We start from the raw sequence: 13,481 nt of genomic DNA, 5'->3' as shown, positions 1-13,481 counted from the left end.
TTTTATAATTGCATGACATAAGAACAGCAACAGGAAACAAAACCATATATCAACGGCCCAAATGACATAACAAGACACTCAAGAGAAGAACGATAAGCCAAAACATTCAACCCACCAACACACCAAAAAGACGTTTCAAAGACATTTTTCTATAATGTTACAGTTTAAATGAAAAAGCTCTCCTGGGAGAACCAGGCAGAAAGATATTCCCCGGGAGAGTGCCATTCCCTCGGACGACTCACTTCGCACTGATCACTTGTCTCCCGATGTGCAGATCGAGCCCCTTGTTTCTTGCTTTGCTCTGCCTCACCTGAGTTTCTTGTTTTATAAATTGTACCTGTTATATATATATAATTAAGAATTATTTATGCATCTAATTGTTAGAGATACAAAGTGTATACATAAAAGATTATACAAAAATAACCCACCCGATACAAAATGTCAGTTTCAACTAACTCACTACAGATTAACACAGTTATAACAGAAAATGAATAATAATAGATGTTACCAAACCAAAACAGTAAAGCGAAAAAGACGGTTGAACAGCAACGCTCACGACTGAAACGTGGAGAAGACAGGAACATAAGCAGGTCAAGTCGTGCTTTACGCTATCTTGAAGATAGTTAGCTCCATGCACAAGCGACAAGTAGATTTTGATGGTTGTCTCAACAGGATGAAATGACATATTCGGTGAATAATAGCCACGAATAACTAGAGTTAGTAGAATTCAGGACGTGGACTTGCTCTTAGTGACGTAAAACTCGAGGAGAAGAAGCAAGTTGGGGGAGGAAAAACTTAAAACTTCGTATATAAGGAAAACCATCAACACCTCTATATATACGCACCCCACCAACTTAACAATAAGGAAAACTTGGAGATTAATGAAAGATTTGGAATGACTTAGCAAGATTTAGTAAAGAAGGAAAGATTTGGAAAGACTTAGCAAGGAAGGAAATTCATACACACACACTCACTTCCAACTCAAGCTTACGCTGCAACGTTGTAAGCGATTCTTACTTAAAACTTTTGTTACCATGGAAGATGACTGCATTTAGACCTAACTTTTGACAATCAATTCATAATTATATAGAAATTTAAAAAGCAATTAATAGAATAGTAAAATTAGTAAATTATTACATAGAAATATTAAAATTATTTAATATTGCCCCTTTTGAAATTTCATTTTAAAAAATAAATATACCTAGAAATAAAATATAACTTAAAATATTTTACAAACTAGAGCCTTAATTTTTGAAATAAAAAGAGAACGAATTTTGATTTTAATTTTAGTTTTATTAGCTGTTGGGCTGGGCTTGAGAACCAGACTCATTACGGGCCCAAATGGATCCCGGGCCCATGTCTGCAGTTCATGTAGGTGAGTGAATTTGCACGCGCTATTTTGGCGGTGGAATCATACATACGACCATTAAATTAAATACTATTAAAATAACTAGTGGATTACCCATGTGATGCATGGATATCGTAAAAAAATAAATAAATCGTTAAAGCGAAAGTTGTATAATTTAGTAATTACAATAAATGAAAATCACAATAAATAAGTAAAAAATAAACAAAATAATCGTGTTACAATCATGAGAATACAACAAAATGATTATAAATTTTGAAAGATTTCCTTATATACATTCAAGGGTAGACAAATAATAAAAAGTACATAACTCTATCTCGAAACCATATAGAAAATAAACCTAAATTAACATGTAATACAATAAGCAATGCGTAAAAAAATACAAAAATTACACGATAACAGGAAAAAAAATAAATAAAAGATAACCAACCTCTTTATTCTAAAATATGCATTCAATGGTAGACATTTTTTTTTTTTAATTTTCACATGTATTTGTCTCATATGTGCGTGCCATACGAACCCTCAATGCCTAATTTTTTCTAGTTGTATTCATATCACTCACTTCATAGAATAGTGGTGCTATGTTACACCAAAAGACCAAACTGGATAAAAAAATACGGTTAAAATTTACTAAATAAAAGTAAAGAAGAAGAGAAAATTTAAGAAGAATAATTGAGAAAGGAGAAGAGAGGAAATGAAAGTGTTGAACGGGAATGAAGAGGAAGAAGAGAGAGAGATATTTGTTTTATTCTATTAATTTTTTTTTCTTCAAATTCTTCAATTTCTCTTAATTTATCAAATCACATGTCACCATTAAGTTTCTCTTTTTTTCCCACGCTTTGCCACACAATTTGAATCTTACTTAACATAATTTTCAAAACACAAATTTAATTTGTATTTAATTTCTCCAAGTCCAACATATAGCACATCTTCGGAGTAGACCAATGGAAAAAAGGAGAATTAAATAAATGACAATAATCAATTAAGTTGAAAAATAAAATTATGACATTTAAAATTATAAAAAATAAATTTAAATTAATTAAATTGTATGTAAAATAAAGATAATTTAAATAATCAATTAATTATATAAATAATAACAATCAAATTTTCAAAATTGATTATTCAACTTTATATATTTCTCCTAATAATTAATTACCACATTGAAGATAGGTCAAATTATTAAAGAAGTAAAAAAAAAGTTAAAAAATAAGATTATAACATTTAAGTTATAATAATATTTAAAATTATTACATAGAAATATTAAAATTATTTAATATTGCCCCTTTTGAAATTTCATTTAAAAAAATTAATATACCTAGAAATAAAATATAACTTAAAATATTTTACAAACTAGAGCCTTAATTTTTGAAATAAAAAGAGAACGAATTTTGATTTTAATTTTAGTTTTATTAGCTGTTGGGCTGGGCTTGAGAACCAGACTCATTACGGGCCCAAATGGATCCCGGGCCCATGTCTGCAGTTCATGTAGGTGAGTGAATTTGCACGCGCTATTTTGGCGGTGGAATCATACATACGACCATTAAATTAAATACTATTAAAATAATTATTAACAATAATTTTATACTTAAAATTAATATAAAATAGTATTTTAATTTCTTTATATATTGTTTAGATAAGTAAATTTGATATTTTACATTAATATTTTATTATTTATATTAATTAATATAAATCAAAGGAGCTTTAACCTGATTTAACATGGAATCACGGTTATAGCGCATTAAATCATCGGGGCCCTCTTTGACAACTCGCTGGCATTGTGGTTCCATTGCTTTCAAATTTTCTCGGCCCACTTTTCCCGGAAAGAAAGGAAAAGAAAAAAAAGAGAAAAGAAAAGAAACGGGAGGGCAGTTTAGCGTTGCCATCGGATTCTTTCCCGGAAAAAGCTTTCCAGGAAAATTAGTGTTGTTTTCAGACTAAGGTGAAGACAGGATGATTCTTTTAACGGCAAGGGTCCAAAGGAAAAGAAAAAATCCAAAGTGGAAGTTAAATCATTTTCATGCTCTCGACTCGATTCCGGCACGCGATGAACACGAACCTGCTCCGCGAGTGACACAGTTTCCACCGTACCATCCGCCTCATCATATGGCAGCGTCCCACTGTCAATATGTCTCCTCTCTCTCTCTCTCTCTCTCTCTCTCTCTTCATTATCATCAATTCTGTGTCCACTTTATGACTTTCATCTTTGATCTTTCTTCGCTTTGATTTCAACTGTACAGTAGGTTTTTGTCGGTGGACTCATCTTCATTGCCAGCGGTGATGAGGTTTCTTCTTGCTTCTTGCTTCTGGCTTCTGGCTTCTGCGGTAATTTCTTCCCTTCTTTCACGCTCTTTAAGGCTTGAGAAGCGAAGTTGGAGGCGAATTCCAGTCCAGAGAAGCAGAGCGAGAATGGCGTGAACACTGTTAGGGCAGCTTCACTTCATCTGCGCTAAACCAGGCGAGTGAGCTCTGTAGCAGCTTCTGCTTATTAGCCACCTTCTATTTCACATATTCTTGCTTAATGTTCATGGTATCTCGCATTCATATCGTCCAATTAGTCTTTTCCTCTTTGACGGAGTTTCCTATGGCGCTTTTGGCAATTTTGGCATGCAGGGCATGTAAACAACATATGCTAGTTTCAATCCAACTAGTTAATCTTTCTGTCACAATCGGCGAGATTAGGTTGGTAAAGTGGAGTTGGTGATATACTGTTCAGTTTTTTGCCTGCAATTTGAAGTTCATTATATGAAACAAATTAGTCTAGTTAGCTGCTTCTTTTACTTAGTAACTCTGATGCCTTTGAACTGTATTTTTCTTTCCCTGCTAATTTCTCTCCATTGTCTAAATTAAGGGTTCTTTTTCTTTTATGTGTTTATGTGGAAGCTGATATTGCGATACAGCATTAGCAGAAGAGTAACTGAGCTTCCACTATAACGCTTGTAATCTGGAAAAAGTGTAGCTTGTTGTTTGTACTTATTGTAGAACCACTGACTTCTTTTGCATTCTTTCTTGATTTATTGATAGTTCTCTTCTATATATAGAAGTAAATCTACGTATATTTTTAAGACAATCATGGTGGCTCAAGTTGGCATGTTACTGTCATAGAGTAGGTCAGATTAGTTTTATTTATTTATTTTGTTTTATGGTGTGGAGATATTCTCAACTTCTTCATCTTGCACTTCATATTGAGTATAGAAATTGGATGGAATGCAAATGTTCAATTTACCTTTTTAACTTTTAGTTGAACTGGTCATCCCCAAATTTCAATGCGTACTGTGTTAATATCTGTGAAATAAAACACACAACCAAACCACGGCAATACCAAGATCCAAGAATATCCGAACAGAATTGACTGAACGAAAATACAAACACACAACGCACACAAAAACAATGAACACAACGTTACATGTTCGGATCAAAACGATCCTACTCACGGTAGGGCTTCATCCTAGTAAATCCACTAATAATAAACAATGGATTTACAGAGATTTACAGTGATTACAGTGAAATCAGAACCAACAACCGAAGCAAGAAGAAACAATGAATACAATGTTTAATCAACCAAGCGATTACAACACTCTCACGACAATCTTCTATACATCTCTCACACTCAATACATGAAAACAGTGAAAGATCAATACCTGATTGTTGGATTAGGGTTCTGATCTCCCTTCATTCCGCTACAGCTTCTCGCTCTCTCTTGCGTGTTTTCTTCTGTTTGTGTGTGTTTGTTCTCCTTCTGTTCGTTTGTGAAAAGTGCTGATTGGAATGCCATAGAAGGCTTATATACAAAGGGGCTTTTGATGGCAGCCCGTAGATGGAGGGTTTTAGATGATGATCAACAGCCCACATTTAACCAGCCAATTTACATATTAATAACCCAAATGCAACATGAAACCCACATGCAATTGAAATGAAATCCAAATGACCATTTATCAATTGATTTTGAATCACAAATCAACATACTGGACCAGAAAAAGAACCCAATCCTCTGTTTGGCCCATCTTCCATGCACACCAATTGTACTAAGGCTATATTTGAAAAAAAAAAAGAAGGATTATTAGATGAAAAGGAAATGAAAAGAAAATGATATAAATTATGTATATGTGTTGTTTTATGTATATAGGAACATTCATTTTATGTTTTTCTATTTTTGGCCCTCACAAATCATAGTAACAAGCGTAGCCCAAGGGAAATCACAGTAGGATGGTGTAGTTGATGTTGCATTTCACTAGAATGCAAAGGTCCTTAGTAGTTCATTTGTCATTGATAAATGAGGGGGGGACTACACTTCCCAGATGTTACTTGACTTTCTTAACAGTGTTTTACTCTGTTAATCTCTATTTTCTGGAGAAAATATACTTTGCCAAACTCCTTGCACTATTCATAGACTGATGTATTTCATAGTTAGATAAGCAACAACTTCAACAACTTACTAGTTTTTTTTTTCCTTTGAAGTAGAAAGAAATTGTTTTTGGTAATTTACGCGCACCCACTCTAAAGCCCTCCAGAGTGGATGTGCACATGGATTAAGATGTAAGATCTCATTAGATTGAACTCAATCTTTGAGCTAGACACATGCATAATTTCAAGGATGTCAATTACACAAGCCTTGATTAGGATAACCTATATTAAATTTGCCATTCTCCTTCTCACATGACTGTTAGGTCCATAAGGTTCAATGACAACAATTAATTGACCAAAATATCAAAAAGTTGCATTACCATGGCAGAAAACCTCGATGAAACACCTGCACTTATCCAACAGATAAGAACATAGATATTGCTTCAGTTGGAGAAGTTCAACTATTTATAAATTCCATTATCATGGAGAGCATCTTAGTTAACTGTCTTCTTAAAGCAGGTATTAAGTGAAGTATGTTATGTGGATCATCTTTACCAAGTTTTCTGCTGAAGCTGGATTAGTGCAGAATGATTCTTCTTTTTGAAATGCTATATTCATGTGTGTGTGTGTGTATTAGATTATTTTCATTGAGCTTGTCCTAAAGAAGTTAAGATGTTGATAATTTTCCAGAGAATAGAGAGGAACCATGGACCACAAGGCATGGCTTTGGAGGAAGAGATCATCAGAGAAGACAATTGTTGCAAAGAATGCACAGGACATTGCTTCAAAAGGAAATGAAGAAGAGGTAAAGGAATTTCTTCTCTGTTGGATCTTCATAGCATATTAGATGCATAAGGAAGTTCTCCTGCTCTGTGTAGGTTTTGATACATATAAAAAATTCTTCAAGCTTTCATTATGTACCAAGGCATAGATCTGAGTTGTGACATTGCCAATATTTTGTTTTGTGGATCCACCACAATTGAATAGTTTTATGTATGAACTACAGATGACTCCATCTGAGAAGGAGGTCTATTTGGAGAGATTGGCAAATCTAAATGAGAAGTTAGAATCAGTTCTCCGTGAGAGTGAAACCAAAGATGAACTTCTAGCTAGACATGCAAAAATGGTAGAAGAAACCACTGCAGGTGAATTTGCTGATATCTTTCTCTCCATGAACAATGGTTTCATATCATGGTTCTGATATATTGCATATCATATTTCTAACAATGTATTTGAACTTTATTATTGTTAAGCACCATCTTATCTAAAAGCTTAAGCTTGTAGGTAGAAGGTTAATTTTATCTTTTATATTATTTTACTCTTAAACACTTCCCCTCACACGTGGCCAAAATTCACTGCATGATTGGTCCGAACACATGCAACTATTTAAATTTGAGTTAGCAGTGAGGTTTGAACTCAATTCTTTTGCTTGCTTTGATACCATGTTAACAATTTAACACTATCTCATCTAAAAGGTTAAGCTTGTAGATCGAGAGTTAACTTTATCTTTTGCATTATTATTTGTACTCTCAACAATTATACTCAATTGGTTTTAGTTTTTCAATGATCTTATCTGTTGATATTCCCTTTTAGGCTGGGAGAAGGCAGAGGCAGAAGTAGTTTCTTTAAAACAACAACTTGGGAAAGTATCACAGGAGAAAATGGCTTCAAATGAAAGATTAACTGAGCTAAATGCTGCATTGAAAGAATCCATGCAGCAACTGAATGCTGTTAGAGAAAATCAAGAACAAAGGGTACATGATGCTGTTATGAAGACCTCCAGAGAATTTGAGAAGGCACAGAAAAAACTAGAGGAAAAGTTAACTGAGAAGAGTAGAAGGCTTGCTAACTTGACTGCTGAGAGCACTCGTCTGAGTAAGGCTCTCCTAATGAAAGAGAAACTGATTGAAGATCTCAGCAAAGACAAGTCTCAGACAGAAGCAGAATTCAACACCCTTATGTCCAGACTAGACTCTGTAGAAAAAGAAAATGCTTTTCTAAAGTATGAGTTTCGCATGCTTGAAAAGGAGTTTCAGATTCGAAATGAGGAGATTGAATTTAATCGTCAATCTGCTGATGTGGCATACAAGCAACACCTGGAGGGTGTTAAGAAGATTGCAAAGCTGGAAGCAGAATGTCAGAGATTACGAGTTTTAGTGCGGAAGCGATTACCAGGTCCTGCTGCTCTGGCAAAGATGAAGAGTGAGGTCGAAATCCTGGGAAGGAATCACTCTGAGATTAGGAGGAGAAAGTTGAATCCTGTAACGGGAAGTTTGGTTGTGAGCGATCACACTCTACAAACTTCTGAAATTCCCAATAAGAAGATCAATTTCTTGATTGAGCGGTTGTGTGATATAGAAGAAGAAAACAAGACTCTGAAAGCAATTTTGGCAAAGAAAGATGTTGAGCTCCATTCTTCGCAATTAGTGTGCACCCAAACCAGTTCTAAATTATCAATGGTTGAAACTCAGTGTGGAGAACTCGCAAAAGGTCAAAAGTCTATGGAATTGGCTATGTGCAGTCCTATGTCAAAAGAGCTCTCTCCAACTCCAAGTTTTGGCACCAGCAATGATGAAATTACTCATTCTGAATCGTGGGCTTGTGCTTTAATTTCAGAACTGGATTATTTCAGAAATCAAAAACCCAAGACACCCAACAAACTAAAACCTTTTGGAGTTTCAGACATGAGCTTAATGGATGACTTTGTTGAGATGGAAAAATTAGCAACAGCTAGTATTCATACCCCAACAGCAGCTTCTTGTGCTTCTTCAGATGGTAGTAATGCGTTAGCAATTTACTCAGAGGAGTCAAGTGGATATCATTTAGATGCAAGAGGAAAAGAACTAGTGGCAGTGGTGCAACAGTACAATGACATTGACTCTGAAATTCACACAAATTGTGATTCAACTAGAAAAAGCTATAATTGGCTTGAAAATGTCCTGAAATTGATCTTAGATCAAAACCGAATATCAAAAAGAAGTTTTGAGGATCTTCTTGAGGATGTTAGAATAGCTTTGACTCATATGAAACATTCTTGTGCTACTGAAGGTGACAAGGAACAGGGCTCAAAGGACTGTAAGGCATCTGACCCTGTCCCTATTAGTGGCTACATCACCTGGAAATCTCCAAATACATCTCCAAGGGTTGGTCCATTATGTAGAACTCCTTATACTGACTCCTCAGCAGAAGAAAGCAACCAGCATGGTCAATCTAGTCTGAGTAGGTCAATTCATAAGACCATTGAGGTTATCAGAAGAATTGATCCTGCATGCTCAAATATTGGTTATATTCCTGATAATGTTTCAGAAAGAGATGGGGTCACCTTACAGTGCAAGCTATTGACAAAACCATCAGACTACATGATTTGCATTTTCCAGTGCAAAAGTTCTGAACTAAGCAGCGTTCTACAACAATTTATCCATGTTTGTGATGATCTGTTGGATGGCAAGGCTAATTTTGAGAACTTTGCTGCTGAATTGGCATCTGCATTAGATTGGATTGTAGACAACTGCGTTATCTCTCAAGATGTTTCTAGTACGAGGGTTGAAGATAGCCACTTGTCTGAAGAGCAGTTGACATGTTTGCTTACTTCTTCAAATGGCCAAAATGTTGCATTTGCAATGGAGAAGATCCAGTCTGCTTTGCAAGAAGAAATCAGGGGACTAAAAGATGAGTTGAAGAGTATGGAATCTTCAAAAATAGAGTTAGAGGTGAGGCTAAAGTCTTCCAATGACAAGAACGAGGCTGCAATGAGTGAACTCCAGGAAGCTGAACAAAATATTGGATACTTTCAGAAAGAACTAAACACATTGAAAGAATCCAAAGGACTTACTGAGGATCAGATTGAAAATCAGAAACTTATCAATGAAGATCTTGATACCCAACTATCTGTTACTAAAGTTAAACTGAATGAGGTTCTTCAAAAGTTATCCTCTCTTGAAGTAGAACTAGAAGATAAAAATCGTTGTTGTGAAGAATTAGAAGGTACATGCCTTGAGCTTCAACTCCAGCTTGAAAGGTACCTGCTATTTTCTCGATCTCTTATTTCCCAAGGGAATCACAGTAGGGTAATAAGAAAAATATGCCTGATCCTGAATATATAATTCATACAGTGTTGCCAACAGGGAAGTTCCAAGAGACAGCACAGACCAGGAGGGGAAGCTTCTCCAAAGTGTAAGATCCTCTTCTAATGACAAAAAAGGGAAAAAAAAAAAGCGCCAACACTTGTCTATAAAATTAAATTATCTGTTTTTTAGCAGTTAGCTTCTCCTTAAAAGAAAAAAAGAAGAGAAAAAGAAAGAAGGAATAGAGAAAGAATTGTGCAATTTGCAATCCAAATCCTCCCTACTTTAGGCTCCTGAATGTTATCTATGAGGATTATGGGGGCATGAAATATGTCATACTAGTATATTGAATTTTATTTTTGACATTCTCATGATAGAAGGTACATGTGATATGTAATATGTTTAGACATTCAATAGGAGCTGAATTGCTCTCTTTGTCTCTTAGTAACGCCCATTAACATTAATAACCCTAGCGTGTGAGCATGGTAAGACTAAAAGACACCTACTTAACTTCTGAGGTTTCTGTAGTACCAAATGTCTTTGGGCACAAAAATTCCTTAACCCTGTTTTAAGAGATTTAGAAGAGTGAAAATGCTTTTAAGAAAAGCTAGCTGGAAACATCAATGACAGAAGTCTTGATCTCATTAACAACAAAACGCCATAGCAAACAATGAAAAGTTGCTACAATATTAAATATGTTTCTTGGTGAAATATGTGGTCATAGATACAAATGATTGGCAACCTAAAATCTATGTATATCGTTGATGCTGTGATATGCGGACAGATAAATCAAGCTAGGGCTACCTAACTCTGATTTTTTCTTCCAATGGATCAGATATCTTGTAATTAACAACCTAAAAACTTAATGAAGAAGCAAACTACTTCCACATTTAATGAAGTTGGCGTTGTAACATGCAGGGCTGGGAGATCACAGCTGCTTCTGCAAAACTGGCTGAGTGCCAAGAAACAATTCTAAATCTGGGGAAACAGTTGAACGCACTGGCTTGTCCGAGGGAAACATCTGTATTTGACAAGGTCATTACTACCACAAGCACCACCAACAAGAAGAAGAAGTTGAGCCAGCGGTCTTCTCTGCGTGACCGGATGCTAGCCGAGGATGATGCTGAAGCAGAGGACCAGGAGTCCCCAAACACAAAAGAAATTATCAGCACCGTCAAAGCAAAGACACCACCAATTCATCTCTCTGGCAATCAAAATCCTTTGTTTGCGCCTAGTGTCCTCATTACACGTCCAGAAGCATACCTCGGTTTGGAACGCGACACTCATGCAGCAGCATTCGGGTCTCTGGCAATTGTAGCAAGCAAGAAACGAGGAAAAGGGTTTGGTTTGCTGAGGAAGCTACTATCAAGAAGGAAGAGAGGGAGCAGCAAGAAGGCATCTCGATTTCTCACCACCTAAGCATATGCAGATAGAAAATTGAAAACCGGCTGCATTGGAGGGAACCCGGTTTTCAATTATCTCAGTTCTTGCCTTTTGGTCACCCTGCCTTTAGCTTGAATAAACAGAAAGTTGTATGCTTTTGCAAGTTCTGCTATGAATATGGATGGCTGTGCCCGGTGCTGCTGCTGTACATAGGTACTCTGCTTGTGAACATGTTTTGTGTTGTCTATGAGCAAGCAAGAAGAGGAAATATGTTTTTTTTGTTTTTTATGACTTTTGCCATGGCTTACTTAAAAGCAGTCTCTGTAATTCAATCTAAGGCTTCCCAAACTGCTTCAACTTCTGAAAGAGGGTCTACTTTATGTGACAAATCAATATCTTTCTGTGTAAAAATTCTATTAAAAAATAGAGACAAAGATTGGTTGAGTTTAAAAGAAAGCAATTCATACATCATGGGGTAGGTTAGGGTTATTCACCTTTATGTTGGCAGCAGGATTTGTCAGAATTGATATTGTTTTGTCTATTTGTTTTAGCAACCAAATCATCTATTATGTATATTCTAGGAGAGAGTCCTGTAATGTGATAAACTAGAGCGGTAAGTATTTTTAAATAAGGGCATATAGTAAAAAAAAAAATTAAATCTTTTCGTGAATTTATAAATTTATCTAAGCATTTTAATTTTATCTCAATTGGTTTAATTAGGTGTAATTTTATCTAACAACGGAAATTAAATTAAGAGATATGTGTTATTGCCTATGTTGCACGGAAACGAGAAACGCGGAAACGGAAACGCGAGATAAACTGTAATTTAAAAAATATAAGGGTGTATGTAAAATTAATATATAATTTATATACTATAAATAATATTAAGTTATAATTTTGCAAATCCTAGATTTGCTTTTCTTTGCCCTGAGAGAGACTCACGCTGCTTACTGTCAATGATTGACTGCCGCCGCTTCCTTTGTTTGCCACCGTCGCCCACTCGCCGCCTCTCTTGCCGTCAACGCGTCTGTTGCCCTCGTCCTCGCCGTCGATCTCGCTTCTCTCACAGTCGATTTTTGCCATTATTGCTGCCTCTCTCGCCATCGACGAGTCTTTTGCCCTCACCCTCGCCTTCGTCTCGCCTCTCTCACAGTCGAAGAGTCTCTGCTACCATCGTTTGCCTCTCTTGCCATCAACGAGTCTCTTGCCCTCACCATCGCGTTCGATCTCGCCTCTCTCACAATCGAAACATTTCTGCCACCGTCTCTCGCCTCTCACCCTCGTCGCCGCCCACCGCCATACACCATCTCTCGCCTCGATCGTCACTGCACACTCCATATCTTGCCTCACCTCTCGGTGACCATTGTCTTCCTCGTTGTAGGTGAGTGACCTGTGGTCGCTGGAAACGCGTTTTCCCACATTTTCTGTAAATTGCGAAATCGTCCCCCAGAACGTTTCGCAATTTACAGAAACGTTCTGAAGGCCGTTTCGGGCTGTCTTCGCGTTTTCGAAACGGGAAACGGTTCGAAAACGCCGAAACGATGCTTCCGAGCTGTTTTCATGCTTCATAGGTTATTGTTGATGTGACTCGTCATATGTTATAAAAAAAATATAAGTGAGAGTTACATGTACACATAAAAAAAAATAAAAATAAAATTATACATGTGAATTTTACTTATATGTATATGTGAGTTCCACTCTTATATTTTTTTTTATTAGAGGTGGCTTGCTACGTCAGCAATAACACACGCCTATCAAATTGATTTCAGGTATTAAATAAAATTACACTCAATTGAAATATAATTGTCAAAATTAAAACATTTGAATAAATTTACAAATTCGTGTTTTGAGTTTTTTTTTTAATATTTACCCTTTTAATAAAGACTCATTGGGTGGTTAGTGTTTGGTGATTAATTTTTCGATTTTATTATGCTTTTACGCAAAGTTTAGATGAAGATTAGTCTTAGTGAAAACGTAAAGTTTTTTTCAAAGTTTATTATAGGTTAGAGGTCATAAAAGGTATTTTGAAAATCATTTTATTGACAAACCGTCACACCAAAATGAGATATTTGCTTGTGTAAGAGAACATAAAAAAAAAAAAAAAATAGATAAAGAAGACTTAGAAATTGAACATGAAATTTGTACACTCCATTATTCACTCGGTTTGAATATATTGCAAATTCCTTTGTTATAAGCATTTTTTTCTTAGTTTTGTTAAAATAACATTTTCAAAAAAAAAAATAATTACATACTTAGGTACACAATCACACAAAATTATAAATCCTAAACAAAATTATAAAGCCTCACAAGATACAATTTTTGAATGA

The 13,481-nt window shown here is 35.6% G+C and overlaps 1 protein-coding gene across 4 annotated transcripts; it reads left to right on the top strand.

Annotated features, from left to right (window-relative positions):
• Positions 1-3,189: 3,189 nt before the first annotated feature.
• LOC127802010 (filament-like plant protein 7) lies at positions 3,190-11,520 on the top strand. 4 transcript variants are annotated; one of them, XM_052337627.1, is made up of 7 exons: positions 3,190-3,493; positions 3,604-3,821; positions 6,398-6,512; positions 6,714-6,852; positions 7,301-9,725; positions 9,820-9,880; positions 10,690-11,520. In XM_052337627.1, the coding sequence occupies exons 3-7, from the start codon at positions 6,414-6,416 to the stop codon at positions 11,188-11,190; spliced, it is 3,225 nt and encodes a 1,074-aa protein (XP_052193587.1). In that variant the 5' UTR covers positions 3,190-3,493; positions 3,604-3,821; positions 6,398-6,413; the 3' UTR covers positions 11,191-11,520. The 4 variants fall into 4 exon arrangements, with proteins under 4 accessions (XP_052193587.1, XP_052193588.1, XP_052193589.1 ...); XM_052337628.1 differs by lacking the exon at positions 3,190-3,493 and adding an exon at positions 3,977-4,045 and having other exon boundaries at positions 3,504-3,821; XM_052337629.1 differs by lacking the exon at positions 3,190-3,493 and having other exon boundaries at positions 3,504-3,821; positions 9,832-9,880.
• Positions 11,521-13,481: the final 1,961 nt, after the last annotated feature.

The sequence above is a fragment of the Diospyros lotus genome, chromosome 5 (genome assembly GCF_014633365.1).
Source record: "Diospyros lotus cultivar Yz01 chromosome 5, ASM1463336v1, whole genome shotgun sequence".
NCBI classification, from domain to species: Eukaryota; Viridiplantae; Streptophyta; class Magnoliopsida; order Ericales; family Ebenaceae; genus Diospyros; species Diospyros lotus.
The sequence above is the reverse complement of the archived record's forward strand: the minus strand, read 5'-3'. Positions and strand labels throughout refer to the sequence as shown.

Bases quoted from the DNA above. Each gene is read 5' to 3' on its own strand.
- LOC127802010 (XM_052337627.1), top strand. From the start codon at position 6,414: ATGGACCACAAGGCATGGCTTTGGAGGAAGAGATCATCAGAGAAGACA. The intron at 6,513-6,713 runs GTAAAGGAATTT...TATGAACTACAG, and splicing joins CAAAAGGAAATGAAGAAGAG to ATGACTCCATCTGAGAAGGA. The intron at 6,853-7,300 runs GTGAATTTGCTG...ATTCCCTTTTAG, and splicing joins GGTAGAAGAAACCACTGCAG to GCTGGGAGAAGGCAGAGGCA.